At 38.0% G+C, this 22,981-nt stretch overlaps 1 protein-coding gene across 1 annotated transcript; it reads right to left on the bottom strand.

The window, feature by feature from the left end:
- Window positions 1–4,330: 4,330 nt before the first annotated feature.
- LOC149176430 (uncharacterized) lies at window positions 4,331–19,293 on the bottom strand. The gene is made up of 2 exons (XM_089421466.1): window positions 15,652–19,293; window positions 4,331–5,278 (listed from the first exon to the last, which is right to left on the bottom strand). The coding sequence occupies exons 1-2, from the start codon at window positions 19,291–19,293 to the stop codon at window positions 4,331–4,333; spliced, it is 4,590 nt and encodes a 1,529-aa protein (XP_089277592.1).
- Window positions 19,294–22,981: the final 3,688 nt, after the last annotated feature.

Below are 22,981 nucleotides of genomic sequence, written 5' to 3'. Positions count from 1 at the left end.
GAGATTTTTCTATCTCTACATGAGAATTGTGAAGAATACCTATCTCATCCTTGATCACTGAAATTCTGTTGTGAACTCTATTCGCCATAGTGGATCTATGGAAGAATCTAGTATTTCTTTCTCCCTTTTTGAGCCATTGAACCCTCGATTTTTGCCTCCAAAACATTTCCTCTTGTTTGCATAATTCCTCCCATTCTTGATGGCAGTTGGTGACCTAAACATTCATGGTTTCATCAAAGTCGTTTGTGATAAGGGCTTGGTTGAGTTCCTGCATTTTACCCTCTACTGCTTTTTTAGCTACAAAAATGTTGCCATGTTCATTCTTGTTCCATTCCTTGAGCCTAAGCTTGATGTGTTTTAGTCTTTTTTGAAGAAGGAACATTCTGGTGCCCTGAATGTTCAAATCTTCTGACCACCATTTGGCAATGTTACTATTGAAATCTGGATGGGAAAGCCAGATGTTTTCAAAGCGAAAAGGTCTATTCTTTGGAGTACCAATACTCTGCACCTCCAGATGAATCGGCCAGTGGTCAGATCCTCCAAAGGGTAGAATTCTTGCTGATATTTCCTTATTATTGAGCATAAGGTCTTCAAATATCATGAATCTGTCTAATTTTGAAGCCACCTGAGATTCTCCTCCTCTTTTGTTGTTCCAAGTAAATATGCCATTACTAGTTACAATGTCCACTAACTTCATAATATCTGTAAAAGACTGAAACTTCAGAGAGTCTTTACTTTGAACTCTGGTTCCACCTTTTTTCTCTGAAAGTGATTTAATCATGTTGAAATCTCCTCCCAGTATCCATGGCATGCCTGCATGTCTGTCTCTGAGTTCCTCCAGAGAATCAAGAAATTTTAGTTTTCCTTCCAGTCTTTGGGGTCCATACACATTAGTGATCAGGTAGGTTTCCTTATCTCCGACAGGCTGGATGACCACAGAAAGATATTCTCGAGATGCCTCAGCATCTAAAATATCTATTTTCTTAGGATTCCAAAGGGTGAGTATACCTCCTGCTGTATTCTCCGCTTTGACTTCTAGAAACTCATAACAATTGAGCCACTTGCTATGAATCTCTTTTAATTTTTGAATGGAACATTTGGTTTCCTGGATGAAGATCACATCCGGAGCTATTTGTTTCATTCTGTTACTAATCAGTCTCTGTTTTCTTTTACTACCAAGACCTCTGATATTCCAAGAAGTGAACTTCATTATTAAAGATTGGTAAAGGAGTAGCTAGTTAGGTCTTTCATCTTACCTGAGTCTATCATTAGCTTTCCACATTCCATTAATAGCTCGTTCTTCTTTTTCCTACCTCTTTTTTTCCTCGGTTTCTGGGTGCTAATCCAGGTATGGGTTTTGTCGTTTTTACCCCTTCACTGCTCTGCTTTTCCTTGCTTCTTTGCCTCTCTGGTCCTTTGTTTTGGGTTTTCCATATGTATAGTTGCTGGACTCTATTGAACTCCTCTGGAGGTAAAGAGTCTATCCCGTCTTTAGTTCCTTGAATCAAGAAATCCTCCAGATCAAGATTCTCTTTCTCAAGAATCACCTGAAGTTCTTGGTCCTCCGTTTCCATCTCACTTTGGGTCATCTCATGATCCATTTTTGTTTCTGCATTGCTCACCATCGTTTCTGTTTGCAGATTCTTATCTAGTGTTTGTTCCTTGTCCTCTTCTTTTTCTTCTTCCATTAACTCTTTTCCCTTCGTCTGGTCTGCTGTAATAACTTCTTCTTCCTCTTCGAGGACTTGGAACCTGTTTTGGCTGGTTTGTTGTCCTTCAAATTTCTGTTCCTTTGAGCCCTTCTTGCTTCCTTTTCCTTTGTTTGCCACTTTGTGAAAGCTTTCAGAGTCTTTCATTGTGTTAGCTTTACTCTTATTCTCTATTTTAGTGAGAGGGCAATCCCTGAATAGGTGCCCATGTTCATGACATTTGCGACATCTGAACGGAATATGTTCATAATCTACAGTTTGAACCCATTCTTCATCATAAACTTCCAAGATTATCTCATCTGGAAGAGCTCCTGAGAGATCCATCTCCACACATATCCGAGCAAAGGAAGTATACTTTCCCCTCCTAGTGGCTTTAGAAACTTTAACAAACCGTCCTAACTTATTTCCTATGGCTGTTAAGGACTTTGTTTGCCAATAATCAAGCGGAAGAGAATAGAGCCTTACCCAAATCGGGACTGAAGTAAAGGTCTCACGTTCTGGGACAAAATTCATGATCCAAGGTCTCATATAGAGACCTGCAGCAGCAAAGAAGTAAGGCCTGCCTTCAAAAACTCTATCCTTATCTTCGATGTTCGCAAAAACCACGGTAAAGAAACCCTTTGATCCTAGGTGTAGGTCAATGCTTCCTTTTGGTTTCCAGTGGTATCTTATCCACATTTGTAAGGCTTTTTCAGTGGGCCATAAACCCATGAATTTGCAAATGATTGCATAGGTTTGCATATGGTCCCTGTGCTCCTGCAGAGCAGGCTCATTTAACGTAACTCTGGGAGTTACAGCAGCTTTGGGCTTACATGGGCCCATGTGTGCTTTGTTTTTTGTTCCCTGTTCCTTGTCCTCTTCCTCATTTTCTTTATTAATAATATTCTCCTTGGATTTCTGTCCATCTTGTTCCTCTTCACTGTTCCTATTCCTTCCCTTTGAAGGTCCTCTATCATATTCCATAGGTTTTTTTCCCCTGCTGGTCACGACATGTTTGAAGGAGGGAGTGGAGCTCCCTCCTTTGCGCCCCTCCATGGATCATCACCCTTGCAACAACTCGAAAACCCTAGTTTTTTATTTTTTTACCTTCAACTCCCTTAGACCCAGAAGCAACACTAAGATAAATATTATAAACCCCCTAATATAATTTTCATTATTATTATTGAATATTTGTATAAAATCTATTCGATTAATTAACTCTTATTACTATCGTTTATTAAATATTTATAATAATTATTAATAATAATTTATTTATGATAATAATAATAATGATTATTATTATTTATAATAATAAAAAAAATAGTTTTTTTATTAGAATTAATTAACTATTACAATATTCAACTAATATGAAATCTATTAAAATATAAGAAACAATTTATTTAAAGATTATGATAAAAACTTTTATTGTTGTTAATAATTATTATAAATAATAATAATAAAAATAATTAACCGATCATCATCTCCAAGAAATCAAATATTTTCTTCTAACTATTTATCCTATCACAAAGCTCTTCTTCTCTCATCATTCAAATTGGTCATGATAAATCCTTGTCAGGATTTGAAACATTGACAAATATGGTTTCTACTGTGGATACTCTGAGACTAAACACAAAAGAAATGAACCACAGATGCCTAAAATCTGGGATATAGATTACTTATCTTTTGAGAGTTGTATAGAGTAGTTTTCTTTAACCTTGCCTCCTTGCAGATATTCTTCAAATTCTTCTGCAAACCTTATATACAATATTCCAAATATAATTCTAGAATTTACTTTCTATAATTTTTCAATAGGTTGTCATTTGCCTTTAACATTCATAGAGGTTAGTTCTTTTTTATCATCCCATGATCCTAGTTTTTTCTATAGATTTTTTTATTTGTCCTTTGTAGGAAATTCCTTCTTCCTACTACATTGTTTTTGTACTAACAATGTAAACTTTGAAATGAGAACTGATAAGATTACCCATTTTTTTGAGGTAGCAAAAAAATCAACTGATTTTGAAGAGTGTTGACTCAGTATATATATATATATATATAGTTTTTGACTAAATTTTCTTATGTACATTATTTTTAAAATGTTAGTGATTTCAATGCTGATTTTAAAAAGTGTTGATGCAACGTCAAGCCTTTTTTTTAGAAGACTTGTTTTTTGACTTTAATTTTTCTGATGTATTAAATGTGAATAATTAATTTCTAAATTTAACAATTTTTTAAGTAGTCATTTTCTTCATATTTTTTAATTTTATTTTTCTTTTCATTTTTTTTGTAGTGAGATCTTTATTTTTTTTGCATAGGTTTTTTTTTTTTTTAGATAAGACTATTCTATTATTCACATTAAAGGTGTACAATTATAACATGACGAGCAAAAAGAACCAGCTATCCAGAAGGATAGGCAGCATGAAACAGAAAGTGTCCAGAACATAGAGGTTGGACAAGATCGTGTTTTGCAGTCCCTCACAAGGGATCCAAAGGAACACAATTTAGCCTTTCTGAGCTTTCCAGTTTTACAAAAAAGACACACATGATTGACCTCGACATAACAACATATACAAAAAATTGTCAGTATTGACAAAAAGCCCTCGCTATTGGGCCGTATAACCTGAAAAGAAGTTGCATGGCTTGGATTAAGCTTCAAGAGTCTCCTCGAGGATCCTACACCATCCACCATCAGCCAGGTCCTGAGCTTGGGCCTCCTCGTTCGCAGTCGAACCCGGGGGCGCAGGCTCCATCATTGTGTCATTGACGTTGCTGGCCGGCATTTCCATGTCTCGCGAGGAACCTACAATTGGCATCGAAACTATTCCCTGGTCCTCCCGAAGAACACTGGATTCGCCCTCTTCTTGGGCTTCCTCGAGAAAGAGCACAGATACATGGGCAATGATCCGAGGACGGTTCAGGGAGCAGTTGAATGTGAAGATTGCAGAACCGAAGGAGGGCGAGGACGAGGAACCTGGAGAGCTGGGTTCAAGAAATTGACTGGGCCTCAAAATGCTCCCTCTTCCGCTGCGAGAGCGAGGGTGTTGATTAGAAGTAGCATCATCGGTAGAAGGTCGAGAAGGCACACCCCGAGAGGTGCCTCTGCGGCTGAGCATTCTTTGGCGGGGCCGAGGCATGACAGCAAAGACAACGCCTTTGTGAATTACAGAACAGACCACCGGAGAGATATGACTAAGACCATACACACAGTCAATCGGACGGGAGCCCAAAGCAACAACAGGGGTTGGGGAAATAGACAGAGGCTTCGAGCGAGCTGAGCCAGAGCCCAACCAACTCAACACAAGGGACAGCGGAAGAAACCCATGGCGGAGTCTGGTTATTATGCACCTTCCCCTACCTCGAGACGCTCCCACCATAACTGTGGCATTCATGAGAGCCGAGAGCCAAAACAAGACAGCGCGTGCGGAGGTGAACGGAGTATTAATGTTGCCATCATACATTCCTTTAAACCAAGTGAAACCCACCTGCCTGTGACCCTCCCTCCACATGGATTCGGCTCCGCTGTATAGGGCTGGAAGGTGGCGGCTCTTCTCAGCGCACTCCAGTCCCATCACAATGAAGACGGCCTTAGACACCTGCATCCGGGGATTTTTTTGCATAGTTAAAAAAAAGGTCGATATTTTAAAGTTTCGATCTTCTATATATTTATATATCGTTAATTAATATTTCAATGCATATCAAATCGTTGTCTGTAAAAAACCAATAATTTTTAAGTTGACATAAAAATACACACTTTGAATATAAATATAACAAAAAAATTACACATTTTGAGAATTTTTTGCTAAAAATGACATGTCGAATAAACAATTTTTATAGAAATTTTTTAACAAAAAATGGTTAAATAATAGCATTTTTATGAATTTCATGTAAAAAAATAATAATAATCACATTTTTTTCCTTCAAAAAGTAATGATTCACATAAAAATTAAAGTGAAAATCACATAATACAAATATTGAACATATAACAACCATAATTAAATACTTATTTTTCTCATAAAATGTCAAAGTCAAAATGTTACAAGTATAACTAATTAATAGTTACAAAAAATGAGCTTGATTTCCAAGCATAACTTAAATTTAAGCAATAATATCATGTAACCCATACTCTTCATCTTCTAGAGTTTCATTATTGTTTTCTTCCATAATATTTTCTACTTTAGTTTGCTCATTTCCTTCTTCTGATGGATCTTTGATGTCTGTGAATCTCACAATGTATGCCTTTCCAGTCATTCCATCTAATGGTGGTTGAGGTTCCTTTGCCTTTTTTGTCATACGTGATTCATTAAAATCTTATTTCCTCAAACTAACTTCTTGCATTGCATCTAGAAGAAATTGAAGAGCATTAATTCTTTGCTAAATAAATTTGCACTGTACTGGGTATTTTTCAATGGAAATGCAATTTTTTCATTTTTGTAGGCAACATGCTAGTGCTATACCTAATCATCAAGCACGAAAGAAATAACGAAGTAAATTAGTATAATCATATATATAATAAAACTTACTTGAGCATGAGAATAAATCCAAAACCCAATATCCTTCATTTGAACATAAATCTATAAGATAGTTAATCAATGATTGTGGTTTTTGATAAATGTTAACTATCTCTCATTTTGCTTCTTTATCTTCATATGTTAGTTTTTTTACAACAACATCATAAATCAGTACTTGGCTATGACTCTTTCCATCTACCGATTAAGAAGCATAGGCTTATAGCTATAATCTTTTGTCCAACTTTCAACATGGATGAACTCACAATCACTTATAATTGGTTGATCTCTGCGGTTAATAAGATTTGACTTTTGCCTGTAACATGAAATAGTAAAAGTTCAATTAACTTGTACATAAATGATTTTTTAACATTAATCAAACATACAATTTCAACATCTTACCATGTAAGTTGCATCCTTGAGTTTGTTTTTCCCTTGAAGCTTGTCAATAACATTGCAAATTGTGTGTCTGAATGAAATGTCACAAATATCCATAATGGTGATGTTGTGACTTCTACAAATCTCGTAACCACTTTACTAAGAGCTTGATAAGTATAAAGGTCACTATCATACTCAATGTTTGGGATATTGAAACCATGAGGAATATCTGCAATAACTAGGGAATAATCCCTTTTAGGTATGAGTTTTGCAATGTCTTCACAATCACCTTGTATTATTTGATATTGGATAGTCTCGAGCCCATTCCAAATGAAATGAGTAATACTATGATCAAGTTCAACATTACTAAGATGTTGCTTTCTCATTCTTTCCATCTTAATTTTTTCAATAAAGCTTCTGAAACTATTTGGTGCTCCATTTGCATCCTTCTTTGTCTTTAATGAAATAAACAAATATATGTATAAGTTATAAAATAAAAACAATATACACATGAATAAAAATGAATGTATAAATCAACATACATTTTTAAATGCAAAATAAAAATATTTTAATGTTGATGTAGAACTTGAATCTAGGTAGTTGCGTACAACATCATCCCAACTATCTTCATTCAACAATTTAACCATTTATTCTTGTATTCTCACGTAAACCTTGTGATTGAAGAAATAAAGTAAATTTTTTTAATATAATGATATGTATAACAAATACTACCAACAATAATAGTTATATTGAAAAAAAACTTATAATCTAGAAATAAGTAAAAATAATTCAACAAACTTACTTTTCAAATTCCTCAAACATTTCGTCCAATGATATTTCCCGTGACTTCACATGAGATAATATTGTTTTGACAAGTTTTTCATCCTTCATTCCTTGCAATGTTCTTCAAGGTGTGATAGTCATATTTTCTGGAAGGAGCTTCATTCCAAGACCTGATTTATTGTTGCTACATATCAATGGTTTAAACTTTTTGACCTTCTGGTTTCGAATGCCAATGTTCTCCCACATCTCAAAAATCTCATTAATCAATTCCCATATCTCTCTAGTTCTAAATGCCAACTGGAAAATGTTATCCATACCTCTGAATATATCAGAATTTACTTTGTCACCTTTTGAATTGATTTTTTCCTCAATTTGATAACCTATTTCCATACAACATTCTTTCTAAAAGGCTAGACTAGCCTTTGTCTTATCCCCCCCACATTTTTCTTCAAATTCATTATGAATAGATATAACCCTTGGGATGAAAGTCATAGACATCCTATGCTCATTATTTGTATTATGATCCCATGCCAATAACTTTGCTTCTATATCTATTAAACCAACATAAATGATATATTTCATTGTTTCAAAAAGCGGGTTATTGGGATATTCCTCCATCAATTGCCTTTGAGCTTATACAAAATGGTTCCTCCCAAGTACATAATATTTGTATTCAAAACACTTTGACTTATCAAACGCTTCTTTGTTGGGAACTTGAATTGGACAAAAAACAAGCACATAACCAACCACATGAGCATATGGATTGTACCTCATCAATGTCTTCAAGTTGTGAACATGCAGGTGGTGTGGATTTCTAATTTTATATTTAAATTGTCTTTCATTTGGCTTATAGATTTGACTAACATTAAGTTGAAATGTATGACCACCCTCAATTAAGTTTGTCTTCGTCAACTAATGTCAAATGACATTTTGTTTTGTTCTAATAATGTCATCCTCTAAATCAGCTCCCGGTGTAATGATTTCTCTACTTCTTTTCAAGTTTTCACTAGGATCTTCACTCTTGGCCATGATTTTTTGAGAATGATCAACTTTTAATTTCTACCTCCTCTTGGTTGTCATATTTTCTTCTACATAATCAACCTCCTCATTATCAACTAGAAGGGAGACATCCTTGGGCATTTTTTCTTTTTGTCTTTTATGGCTCTTCCCTTTATAACATCAATTCTAATCTCATCCTCAATAATGGCAACATATTCTTGAGCTTCAGTGTCAACTTTCTCATCTTCAAAAGTAACATGTCTAGATTTTCTAGATTTATCCATTATAGGCGTTCTTTGTTGATCCCTTGGATGTAGTCTTGTAGCATCATGAAGTACTTTTTTTGCTTATTTGTCATATATTCTTCTAACTCTGAGTAGAAACTGCCAACAACATTCATAATATCTCGCTCTATAAAATAAATTCCTCCCAACATAATTGAAAGACTTTCAGTAAAAATATGTTAAACAAAAGATCATATGCCAATAAAAACTAAGTTATAAAAAATATAATGATACATTTACAATAACGCGAAACACATAAATATAAATAACAATACTTATGGCATCTTGTGCAATGTCGTTTATGATTTGTTTACACATTCTTGTAGACTCATCCACCGTATCATACATCGACAATGAAAACTGATATCTAATCTTGTCATGTGACTTCAACGGTTTTGTAAGTACATAAACAACTTTAGTATCTGATATCAAACGTATGTCAAGTACTATTCCCAACACCTCATAACTTCCACCATCATAAATCATATCGCCATATAGATATATCTTCAGATCCTGTTCGCCTTTTCCATCTTTCACAAACCATGCTAATTCTGCACACTTCACTTCTTGTGATTTCTTCCAGTGAGAAACCAACTTCTTATCCTTTGAGGAGCCACTTGCTAGATTTTTAGTTATTAGCTCAGGTTGGGTTCGTTCAACAATATTTTTTGAGGATCCACCTCCAACTTTAGCTATCTTTGGTCCAAAAATATTCACAGAAACCTTCCTTGATGCCATTTTCCTGCACAAATATATATATATATATATATATATATATATATATATATATATATATATATATATATATATATATATATATATATATATATATATATCTGAAGTAAATTACAAAAAAACCAATATCTTAAGTAAACAAGCAAAACAAAACCAAATTTAAAAACGAAAAAAGACCAGAAACATGCGCATCGACTCCCATGACAAATGGGATGTTAAGTTCATCCAGGGTAAAAAAACCCATTCCTTAATTTCTTTCTTTCTTTATTATTTATTTATTTTTATTTTTTATTTATTTTTACATTTGTCCCCCTGTCCCTTGGCAGGCCAGGGGATAATTCTGAAAATTGACCCCTTGATAGGCATGGGCCGAATTAGCCCCTTGGCAAGCAGGAGGCAGCAATACCTTAGGCGGGCATGCTCGCCCGGGGCAAAACGACCCCTTGGCCTCCCAGGGGGCCCTCTGGGTGGATGTGCCCAATAGTGGGTGGGCCCACTTGGGGTAAATCGACCCCTTGGCTTGCTGGGGGCTGATTCTCGGAATCGACCCCCTGGCTTGCCAGGGGGCTGTTTTTCCCCAGGCAGGAATGCCCACGGTTGGGTGCGCCCGCCCACAGGCACATGCCAGGCGCCTATGCCTGTGGGCGAGCACCTCCGACTGTGGGCTTGCTCGTCCGGGGAAAAATGAACCCCTACCCATAGCACCCGATCGTGGGTGGCCCACCCGCGACACAACGGTCGTGCCTGGAAAGCCCATCGAGTTGTAGGTGGGCACGCCTAAGGCCAAGCCCACCAGTGACATAGCAGCCCCCTGCTTGCGAGGGGGCCATCGAGCAAGCCTGACCCATGTAATTTTTTTTTTTTTTTTAAGAATTTATATTTCTTTAACTAAATGTTAATTTTTTTTAATGGAATGGGTTTTTGTCTTGTATCTTGCGTGAACATAACAACCCAGCTGACACATAACTACTAGAAAAAAAATGAATTGTCGGCATATAACAAACTATTTTCTCGAAATTCCTCGTTGAATGATTGAAGTAAAAGGGAAACTAACCTTTGAAATGTGATAATCTCTCGTTGAATGTGTTGTCGATGACAATGTAGCTCCTCTACAAAATTGCTCCAAGATTTTTAACGAAGTAAAAGGGAAACTAACCTTTGAAATGTGATAATCTCTCGTTGAATGTGTTGTTGATGACAATGTAGCTGCTCCACAAAATTGCTCCAAGATTTTTAACGAAGTAAAAGGGAAACTAACCTTTGAAATGTGATAATCTCTCGTTGAATGTATTGTCGATGACAATGTAGCTGCTCCACAAAATTGCTCCAAGATTTTTAATGAAACCTTGAGAAGTCTTGATGTGATGTGAGGAATAGCGATAATGAAATTTATTATATAGCAAAAATTATGGAATTGTTTTATAGCTTCTCGAATGTGGTATTAATTTTTTTTTCTATATATAAAAACTTAATATATAGTTAGTATAATGACGATACAGTAATTTATGTTACATGTGGGATAAAAGATATAATAGAAATTAAAAAAAAAACAATTGTTTAGTAAATGTTATATAGTTTAAGTAAAAGATTTAGTTTAATTTTGAAGGAATGTATTAAACGATTTTTTTTTGGAAAATTTGGAATGGAAATTAGAGTCTAAATTTTCAAGAGAAATTTTTCAATAAATTGTAGAAGAAAAATTTGGAGGGAAATACTTCGGTGAAAATTTTTGGACAAAAAATTTTCGGCAAATTTTTTGGAGGGAAACTTTGGGGGGAATTTTTCATTCTTTAGGCTATATATTATCATTAGGAAAGAGTGCATTTAAATCATTCAACCTCTTCTATTTGAGAGCCTTGGATTCTTCTAATAGTGAAGTTTCGCTTTGTGAAACATCAACATCTTCGTTGCGTAACAACTCTATTCATATTGATGAATATAATGAAAATTCTTTCTCTATGAATAGAGAGTTAAATATTCCACTTAGTCCTAATCCTAAGGACTATGAGAGTAGCACTGACGAAGGGAAGGATGAAGAATTTCAAATAAACAAAGAGTCATAGTTTCCACTTACTCCTAATCCTATGAATTACGAGAGCAGTAGTGATGAATGCGAGGATGAAGAATTTCCAATAAATCAAGAGTCACATTTTCCAATTAGTCCTAATCCTAAGGACTGAGAGAGCAGTAGTGACAAAGGGCGAGATGAAGAATTTCCAATAAATATAGAGTCACATTTTCCACTTAGTCCTAATCCTAAGGACTATGAGAGAGATAGTGATGAAGGGCGAGATGAAGAATTTTCAATAAATAGAGAGTCACATTTTCCACTTAGTTCTAATCCTAAGGACTATGAGAGCAGTAGTGACGAAGGGTAGGATGAATAATTTCCAGTAAATCAAAAGTCATATTTTCCGCGTAGTCCTAATCCTAAGGACTACGAGAGCAACACTGACAAAGCACATGATGAAGAATATCCTAGTAAATAAAGAGTCAAATTTTCCATTTAATCCTAATTCTAAGGACTATGAGGGTAGCACTTACGAAGGGCACGATGAAGATGATGAAGAATATCCTCCAAACTGGTATTTCAAAAGCACAGATAATGGTAGTGAAAAATTTCCTACAACTGAGGATGGTAATGAATATTTTTCAAATAATGATGTAGATGAATTTCCTAACTATGTTCAAAATGATCAAAGTGAGGATAATATTCCTCCTAATGACGATGAAAATGCTTATACAAATGATGATGATTCAATGATGGAGACGTTGCCAACAAATATTGTGTCGAGGAGTAGGAGGAGGCCTTTTCATATCAATCCAAGATGTTCTAGTTATACAAGAGGTAGAGCAGAATATTTGACGAGAAGAAGTTCTATCAGTGATCTCATTTAAAGTGAATCTTGTCAAAAGGATTGCTTGAAACATATGGATTTCAAGTTTGCATTGGAGAAAATGAAGAGATATTTGTCAATGAATAAAAGCATGCAAAATTCATATTTAGTGGGATGCATGCAATCCACACTGTAAGGTTATGATTATCATATTGAGTCTTTATTTATATGTAGAAAGGCCTTCAAAATGTTTCATTCAATTAGTAATTTTCATCTGTCAAGAATCCAAGAAAATTTGGAAAAATATCCCACATTTTATTCAGAAGTACATCATAAACGAGAGTTTGGGCCATTATCAAATATTGCAATGTCATGGATGAAAGACTTCTTTTCAAAGCATGGAGAGTGTATGCCAAATAGAGACACAATACATATTCCAGATAATTTCTCAAGACAAGAAATCTACAACTTATACAAAGAATATGCAGAAGGTGTTGAAGGAAATGGTCGATTTATTACATATCAATATTTTGTGAAGATATGGAAGAAAGAATTCAACAATGTCTGTATTCCTAAGAAGACAAGGATGGGGGTTTGCAATACATGTGCTTCTCTTAAATAAAAATGGATAAATGTCAAGGGGCAGAAAGAGGTAAGCATTCATAACATTATTTTTTAAAATTGTATAGTCATCAACTATGAAAATGTATTTATTAATAGCTTTCTTTTATGTTATGTGTAGATTCCATTGTCAAAGAACTTCAAGAGCATCACGAACAACAAATAAGTAAAAGGAAAAAGTTGTACAATCATCGAAAGAAGTGTTATGATAATCCAAATAAATATTTGGGTTTTATAATTGATGGTATGGATCAAAAGAAAACACTTCTACCACATTTTGTTTTCACACCCAAAAATTTAGAGGATGAAAATTTTATTCAGTTTCACTTGGTCGGTTTTATGGTTTTCAATGGGAAAATGTTGCCAGTGGTTTACTTCACAGCTCCAAATATTCATAATGATGCAAATCTGACAATAACCATAATTCGTGATGTGCATTCTCATTGGTCTGGTAATCTTCCGAAGTTTTGTATCTACAATTGGACAACACATGTCATGAAAACAAAAATCAGATTGCTTTTGGATATCTAAACATGCTTGTTGAATTGAGAATTTTTCAAAAGGTAAAGGTTAATTTCCTTCTTGTTAGGCACACTCATGACCATACTGATCAGATGTTCAGTCGTTTTTCAGTTACATTGAGGAGGAAGGATGTTGGGAGCTTTCCATCATTAATTGGATGTATTAAGAAATCATACATGCCAGAGCCTTATTTTCATTTGTTGGAAGAAACTGTTGACATGCAAAGGGTTATTCTGGGATCGCATGGTGAGGAGAAATGCATTGAACAACTTAATGCTATTAGATTCTAACATCAATTTCGTATAAAAAAAATGATGGGAAAACACTAATATGGGGCAAGAAGTATTCAACTAATGCAGAATGGGCGTCGTCATCATGTTTAGCATTTTTGAAGTTCATTCTAGATCATCCAATATTTGTGTCAAATATATTGCTATTACAATAAGTTGATGAAGTTCATAATGCACATAAGCAGAAGAGAGATATAAATTATTCTGATTGCTTGAAAGAAATTAAAAAATGTATTATATATACATATGAGTACTTTGATATTGCTTATTCATTTTGGTGGGAGTCTTTTTTCAACAATCAGAGTGATATCATTTCAAGATCAACAAATGTAGATATACTTTTGAAGACTCCATTTATTTGGCCAGAAAATGTGTCAAATGAAAATGAAGAAAGAAACATTGTTGAACAACAACAATTTCAAGGTATTATTAATTCTTTACAGGTAAAGGAAAGAGAAATGTATATTGGTTCCAGAAGATCTCGTGCACAACGTGAAGCCATGGAAGACCTTTACAGGGGTTTAGTATAGGATATTAAGGATGGTTACATGATTGTAGCGTTAGCAGATGGAGATGTCAATGGTTATCCATTCTGGGTTGCCAAGTTTATAAAGGTCATTACAAAAAATGAAGATGTTGCAGGTGTTGAAGTACATTGGTATGCCACAAACACACACCCAATGGTGTGTACAAGCCAGAGATGGTAGTTGATAAAAAAATTGGTTGAAAGAGAAAAAGAAAGGGTACAAATATAAATCGTCGCCGCATAGACCTCTTAAAATTGGAGGATGTTGACATACTTGTTTATGACTTCAATTTAACAAAGAGAAGAACTCTTCCCTTTAGGACGATATAGATTCTGAAGAGGTTGCTACTAGAAGAAACGATGTTGAGATGGGAGTCTACTAAACCTAGTCGTAGATCTATAAGACTTTTGAAACCTGAAATGTTGGGCGTGCATGTTGACTCACATGGGGCACTAGTTGATGAAAGAGAAGAATACAAAACATCTTCATCTGCATCAAGTCATTCATCTAAAAATGTGAATTCTGATGGTGTGAAAGAAGATATGAGTGATTTTGAATAATTTTTTAAGACAATTTATATAACTGATGTTTGCATGGTATCTTGAAATAAAAAAATTAATTTCCATATGATGTTACATGAAGTTATGAGTCATTTTTATGTTTGTTGGATTATATGTTTTAATTATGATGAATTTATTTGTTTAGAATATCCACAATGCAACAACAACTTAGAGAAATAATTTATGTTTCATTCAATATACAAGTATTGATATTTTGATTAATTTAGTCATGTATTTTGTTCATAATTTCATGGTTGAAATATGTTAAAACTTAAAGTTTTTGAATTCTATGGTTGAAAAATTGTTATTTTTTTTTTAATGTTATGGTTGAAAACAATTAGAATTTTAATGATCTTTAGTGTCATGTTATTATATTTTTCCGGGGAAAATAGAGTTCGTAATTTCTATTAAGAGGTATAATAGATATTACATGCTGTAGATGCCAAGGCATATGCCATAGAGTGGTATTCCACTGATCTGAAAGTTACATATATCTGTCCTGTTGGTGTCTCTATGGATACGATGGGGCTGTATCCATTACAAAAAATAAACAGTATTACATAGAAGTTCAAAATTATGCATAATATAGAGGTGTACCTCTGTTCAAGTACTAAACAAAATAGCGTCTATCAGAGCCATGCCGATTTATACAATAAAAGACAAGTGTATCAAAAATTCATAAGGGGAGGATGTCCCCTTGATGTAGGCCATCGATGTAGGGGCGATGGTAGAACCTGTGCACCCCATCCGGACTGTATTCTTCAATCATCCAATCGCCTAGAGGCCGATCCGCCGCTTCTTTCGAGAGCCGGTCAGCAGTTGTATTTCTTTCCCTGTAGATATGAGAAACAGTGATCCGGTCAAAATGTGTTTTGAAAAAAACAATTTCTTCCAAGATATGTTTCAATGAATAAGTATGACAGACGGATTTATTGTTTGCCCAATCAATCACAATCTTAGAGTCCCCAAAAATTTGAATTTGTCGGCAATTTTTAGATAGTGCAAAGTAAAGAAGGTGTCTCAGAGTGATAAGCTCTGCATGATTGTTGGTACCCAGACCAAGACCCAGTCTCAGGTGGAAGAAATGTGTATCTGTTAAGTGAAAAAGTATACCCCCTCCACATCCCTGAGCCGAAGCGGCACCATCGAAATAGGCCCAGGGCAAATCCCTGTTTATATTTTCGGGAATAATGTGCCTGGGTGTATTGGTTTTGTCTTCGAATGGGATTTCTGTGTAGGCTGCACAGATGGAAGGCGGTAGAATCTGCCAGTTGCGCCTGCCAGCTGCAAAGATGATGTCGTTGCGTTTGAACCAGATGTACGCGGACACTACTAACGGTAGATTTCTTGCTTTTTCCGCAGACACAGCAGTCCACCAATGTGCCCAGGCTGTGAGGATATCTTCAGCGTGCCAGTCGGTAGTGATGTTAAGGGAGTGTTTGACCTGCTGCCAGATCCCGATGGTGACTTCGCAGGTGAGGAAAAGATGAGATGTAGTTTCCTCCGCCTTGTTGCAGAGTACACACCAGGTGGGTCCTGCAAAAGCTCTTCTTTTAAGGTTTTCCCCTGTTGGAATTTTATTCGCCAAAATGTTCCACATAAGGAGTCTGGTCCTTGGCTGAGCTTGTAGCTGCCAGATGTCCGACCACCAATTTTTAAGTATATCAGGCTTCTTGTCCTCTATGAGCTTTAAGTAGCCCAACTTTGGTGTATATATGCCTGTTTTAGCTGGTGCCCAAATGAGTTCATCTTCCTGCTCATGTAGCTTAATATGGGTTTCAGTAAGAGCCTGAATGTATCGATGCCAATGATCCGCCCATTCATCTGTCAACTGCCACTGTTGATCCGTTATCCAAGCCTGAGTGAAAATGGTTGATCGTTGTGGGTCACCAACCTGTGCTAGATGTTTGATGCCCTTATTGTTGAGGTGTCGAATCATGTCTTCTGGCAAAAGATGAGCATTCCCTGACCCAGGCCAAGGGTCCAGCCCTATGCGAACTTGTATACCATTACCTATTTTCCATAATAGGTTATCCTTGATGAGAGGCATAGCTTTAAGCGTAGCTCTCCAGATCACAGAAACGCCCTGGTGGTTCCATGTAGGTCTGCGAAGCCAGTCTGTGATATTGGAAGGCCAAATGTATTTTTTATGTATAACTTCGGCCCATAGACTGTCCATCTTGAGTAGTGACCAGCCCTGTTTTGCTGTTAAGGCTTGTGCGAATTCTGAGAGGGATTTTAGTCCCCACCCACCCCATTTTTTAGGCATGGATACAAGGGACCATCTTGTCCATGCAAAAATCTTTCCCTTTTTGTTTCCATTCCACAGGAATCTGTTGCAGATTTGTTGTATTTTTTGTAAAATGCCCTTCGGAATCCATGTGAGGGACATCCAATAAACTGGTGTGGCCTCAAGAACAGATTTGATCAGCTGTAATCTGCCAGCTTTTGATAGTAAGCGGTGGTGCCAGCAGTTGATCCTATTTTCAATTTTGTTAATGAGCCACAGCCAGTGTTCAGATTTGTATCCATCCGGCCTTAATCTGAATCCTAGATACTTAATACCTTCCAGTAGATTAATTTCCAGAAAGGGAAAGAACTGAACCGCCAACTGAGTTTCTTGCTGCGTACATCTCGTCAATGATCTGGTGGATTTGTCCCTGTTGATTTCCATACCCGTAGCTTTACAGAAGAGGAGGAGGATATTATGTAATGCAGTGCTATCTCTGACACTACCATTGAGGAAGATGAGAATGTCATCAACAAACAAAAGGTGGGTAATGGAAATTTGATCAGTAATTTTGAGACCACTCAGCTCCCCATTCCTTTTTGCATCCGCAATAAGTCTGCTCAGACCTTCCATGACAATGAGAAAGAGTAGTGGGGAGAGAGGGCAGCCTTGTCTGATACCCCTGTTGATGTTAAAACGATCCGAAGCTGCACCATTGATGAGGATGGCAAAGGAGACAGAAGAAACACATCCCATAATCCAATTTATTAATTGATGAGGAAACCCCAGGTGGATAAGGATCATTTTGAGATATAGCCAGTTCACCTTGTCAAATGCCTTAGCAAGGTCTATTTTTAAGGATACCCCTTTCAGGTTCTTCAACTTGATAGAATGTAAAGTTTCCTGGGCAGTGCCAATAGCTTCTTGGATATGGCGATTACGGAGGAATGCAAATTGTTCAGCAGAAATATGGGAGGAAAGAATAGGCTTAATACGATTGGCTATAATCTTGGCAATGATTTTGTATAGACAATTACAGAGGGAGATAGGACGAAAATCATTAAAAGATGAGGGTTCATCGGATTTGGGGATCAGGGCAATATAGGACTGATTCATAGGAGGATGGATGTGTCCCGAGATCCGGCTTTCCTCCACAACAGCTAGCAGATCCTCTCCCAGCAGATCATAAAATGCCAGATAGAATTCCACAGGCCATCCATCTGGTCCCGGGCTCTTGTCTTTCTTGAACCATTTAAGTGTACTTTCAAGCTCCTGAGTAGTGACTGGGTTTGTGAGGTCTTCAATATTATCCTGTGAAACAAACCGGGGAAACTTTTCTGCAACTCTAATGATATCAGGAAGGTTAACATCAGGTGGAGCTGTGAAGAGACCCTTGAAATGGGATACCCCGAGACAAGCCAGTTGCTGGTGTGTAGTAGCCCATCCGTCTGGCTCCCTAGGTAGTCGCCATATAGTGTTCGATGCCTTCCTGCCGTTGGCAAGGTTATGAAAGAATTTAGTATTACAGTCCCCCGCTTTGAGCCAAATGGCTCTACTTTTAAGCCTCCACTGCTCCTCCTTTTCTTGTAAAATTTTTGCTTGTTGCCCAATCAGTTGGTTGAGAAGAGCTTTGGAATCGTCATTAAGATAGCCAGTCCCTTTGTCATCAGTCAATGAAGCTATCTGAGCTTCAGTCTCTTTCAGAATCTGTTCATCTCTGTTCCGCTTGGTTGTCGCCCAATTCTCTGTTAATCCTTTGAGTTTTTTGAGTCTCTCACAGAAATCCAATGCTTTCCTCTGCTCCCGCATAGGGGGCTGTGATGCCCAAAAATCCGTAACCATCTTGATATAATCCGGATCCTGGAGAAAACCAGCAAAGAATTTGAAGGGGGACCGCGGCTTAGGATTGTTATCACTAATTTGAAGAAAAATCGGTTGATGATCGGATAGTCCCCCTGTACCAACCCACTGTCTGTATAATGGGCATATCTGAATTAGTTCCTGATGCATCATAAACCTGTCCAGTCGCCTCCCCAAAGCAGCCTCCCCAGTGCGCTGATTGTGCCAAGTAGGTAGCTTCTTGTTCATAGGGATATCCACAAGGTGATGTGAGTCTAGGAGCATTTTCATTTGATCCGTAATGGGATCCCACTGTGCATTATGTCCCCAGGATTCACCAGCTCCCAATGAAAAATTGAAATCCCCCCCAATCACAGTATTCTGGGTGATATGGTCACCAGAGAGAAAATCTTGCCAGAAGGGGAGACGGTTCTGGTTAGGTCCATATATATTGATAAATCTGATCGGGATACCCAGGTCACCAACAATAATATCCATACCGAGGAACCCTCTGCCCCCCCAGGCAGAGAGAGACCTACATTTCCTTGGGTTGATACCAATGAGTAATCCACCTGAACGACCACAAGCATCCAGACCATGCAGAATCCATCCCGGAAGCAAAGCATGAAGACATCTCACCGCCACTTCAGCAGTGCATAAGGTTTCTTGAAGAAAAATAATATCACATCTAGAAACATGAAGGAGTCTTTTCAGAGCCAGACGCTTTTTGGGGTTGGCTAATCCCCTGCAGTTGAAGGAGAGCCAGATCATGGGTCACCACAGGACATGGGCTCAATAGCTCTAAGTGCCCGTTCAATAGTAGCTTGTCTCCCCATGGCGACATCAGCGACCGCATTTAACTTAGCCGAGGAGATATGGGAGGGTCTGCCGCGCTTCTGTTTACGATGGCGCCCGGGGGAAGAGCCCAGCCCTAAAATACGAGGCCGAGCTCGAGGTCTCAGATGATAAGGATGAGAACCAGAAACATCCGGCGAAGATGGGATGTCAGGACCTCCCAGAATCAGATTGTGCGAGGGAGGGGTGGTAGATATGGTGGGCGGAGGAGGGGCGATGGTGCAGAGTATGGAAGGGATAGGCACAAATTCAGATTGAGGTGCATGTATAGAAGTATGAACAATAGATTGCAAATCAATAGAGTAAGATTGAGTGAGAGGGGAAATGGAGTCATTACCCGTTCGAGTAGGTGCAGTCTCGGCCGGTTTAGTTGCCTTCACAGCGGTCTTCGAGCGGGTTCGCGGCGGTCCAGGTGCAGCCGAGTCCTTACTGCGAGCAATTTTTGTAGCGCTGACTCCCTTCTTCATGGAAGGGTTCTCCTGTAGATTCTGAGCTCCTTCCGTAGGAATGTTCTCACCAACATTTTGATTCACCGTGGCCTGTTGACGGGGTCCCTTGGCGTCCTCAGAAACCACCCTTGAAATCAGTGGGCAATCCTTGTAGAGGTGCCCAACTTTGTGGCACCTCCGGCAGCGGTATGGAACGCCCTCATAATCCAGAGGCTGCTTGCGCGATACATGATTATGGTGCAGGGTGATCTTTTCCACCAGTCCGGGCCTGATATCCATATGGACTAGAATTCGCGCCATAGTCCTAGTACCTGACTTCTCGTATGACCTATCGTGTTCCAGGTAAGTGCCAAGAGTGTCCCCAATTTTTTTGAAGGTATACTGATTCCAGAATTGCCATGGTAGCCCAGGAAGGCGAACCCAAATGGGTCCTTCCCCCAGTTGTTCTCGTTCTGGGTCGAAAAGGGGATCCCACCTCTTGAGTAAGACCGGGGCGAGCTCGATGTGCCAATATTGGGTAAGGACCCACTGTGTGTATTCGGGCCGCTGAAAATGCAGGGCAAACCAGCCTCTTGTAAGCACCATAATCTCAGGTAGTTCTTTGAAGAAAGACCCCCAAATCTCATCCACCCAAAGCTTTAGTCGTTCCGCTGTGTAAGTTCGGCCCCTGACTCGTCCCACCAGAACTTTCTTAGCGGCGTCCATAACATCCGGGAGCGGAGCTTCAGGCCCCAAATTGATGTTGTAGTCAGGATCAATGGACCGGAGGCAGCGGCCTTTGGTCACCTTCTCAGAGCGTTTGCCAAAAGGGATGCCCTTCAGCAAATTGCGACACGGGTCAGAGGTACTGTGCTGTGCGGAAGCAGCTGAGCGCACCGGAAGAGGCGGGGTAGTGAAACAGCCTGAATGTATCGGAGTGCAGGGTGTTGTAGAGCTGGTGCCGGGGAAGTAGGATGCAGAGGGGTGGATGTATGGCAGATGTGCTTGCGGCATAAAGGATACAGAAGGAGAATGGGAGCTCGATGGGGGCGGAGGCGGAGGAGGCGGAGGTAAACCAGGGCGGGCGTGAAACTGAAGCGGGGCGTCGGGAAATGGAGAGCTAAGGAGGCAAGTGCCCAAGAGCTGTGCCGTCGCTGGGGAGAGAGGAGGGCAGTCAAGGGGCGAGGCGTCCGCGGGCGAATGAACCGGCTCTTTGTTTTTACCTGATGAAGACAAATGTGGATGCTGAGACTGTGCACCTGTCGCAATACCCAGCGCAACGCTTCTTGGGATCATTTGTGGCCGCCTTGTATGTGCCCATATATCCTGATGCGGCATGGGGTCCGCCTCGTAATCAACCAACTCCTCGTCACCCATATTGAACTGTCGGTAGAAGGCGTAGAGGGATTCGAACGGGGGCCCGTCTGCGAGGTGTAAGGGAAAGACAGTGCGGCAGAGCGTTCACCGGGGGGACCGCAGAAAGTGACAAAAAACGCCGCGAGTTACGATAACAATGCCTCAAACAAGCCGACATTACACCTAAAACCCAGATGCTGTGCCAGTAATCCGCCATGGGAAGAAGATCTGTAACAAACCCTAGCTAGGGTTCAACCATTTTCGCCTTTAGATTCAGAGCAAAATTACCTCTCCGATAATCAACAATTCCACCCTGTTTCTGCTTGGGAGGCAACAATTTCACACCTCATGTTATTATATGCTTGACAACATGGATGAAAATTGTTGGAATTTTAATATGTTTTGGATCCCATTATTTTATCTTTAATGCCATTGCTAAAAAATGTTGAAATTATACTTGAGAAATAAAAAGCTTTATTCTACTAACAACATTACTGTGTTTTTTTCATTTATTTTGCACAAAAAAAAATTGGTTTTACTGCCATTTTTTAAAAATGTTGAAAAATTAACCCTAAAAAAGTAAAACATCGTTCTAGAATAAACACTTTTCTTTTTGGGCCGTTTTCATGTTTTTTTTGGGTTTTTTGCCTAAAGTTCTTGTTTTGAGTTTATAGTTCTCATTTCAAAGTTTACATTGTTTACTGCAACAATCTTAAAAAAATCTCGTTTTATTGTAGCAAAAATAGGAAGAAAGTGCCAAGGCTATAATCAAATAAAATATCAACTATCCAAAAAAAATGAGAAAGAGAGGAAGATAAATACTTATCTTCAAATGAAGAAATCCTTTGACTTCTTTAGAGGTGGCTTTGCATCATTCTCTTCTTCATTGACATTGGCATTGGAGGCTTGCTCTTTTTCCTTCATTTTTTCTTTCAAGGCATTGTGATGCATAGTGACCAAGATTATGACAGATGAAGCATTTAATCTTTGATATGTCTTTCTTCTTTTGATCTGTTTTTTTTGGATCTCTCTTATCAAACTTTCCAAAAGTTCCTCTTATCAAAATATCCAAAGTTCTTATCAAAATTTCCAAAGTCCTTTTTATCGAATATTCTAGGATTCCTTCCTTCTTTCCCTTTCTTTGTGTGAGCAACAAGTGCTTGAGTTTCTTCATTATGCGGTTCATTTTTAGCTACCAGCCTGGTTTATTCTCGAATACAATCATCCCATAGATCATCAAACGATGGTAGTTTTCCATGTGCACAAACTCCTTGAATAAATGGTTCCCATGATGAAGGAATGCCACTTAGAGCAACTATGACTAAATCTGAATCTTCAATTTTCTCTTCAATAACTATAAGTTCATCTTTGATCTAAGTTATTTTCATAAGGTAGGAGGTAATAAAATCTAATTTAGTCATTTTAATATTGTGAAGACGATTCTTCAAGGCTAGTTTCCTATTATTATTGTTGTTTGCATATAATTTTACTAGAGCATTGAAGATTGCTTTGGCAGTATTTAGCCATTTAACATGATGAATCAAGTG

This window comes from Pinus tabuliformis, chromosome 4_1 (genome assembly GCF_031772625.1).
Source record: "Pinus tabuliformis cultivar Carrire ecotype Pingquan chromosome 4_1, CPIR1, whole genome shotgun sequence".
NCBI classification, from domain to species: Eukaryota; Viridiplantae; Streptophyta; class Pinopsida; order Pinales; family Pinaceae; genus Pinus; species Pinus tabuliformis.
Note: the sequence above shows the minus strand (reverse complement) of the source record. Positions and strands in the feature narration are given on the sequence as shown.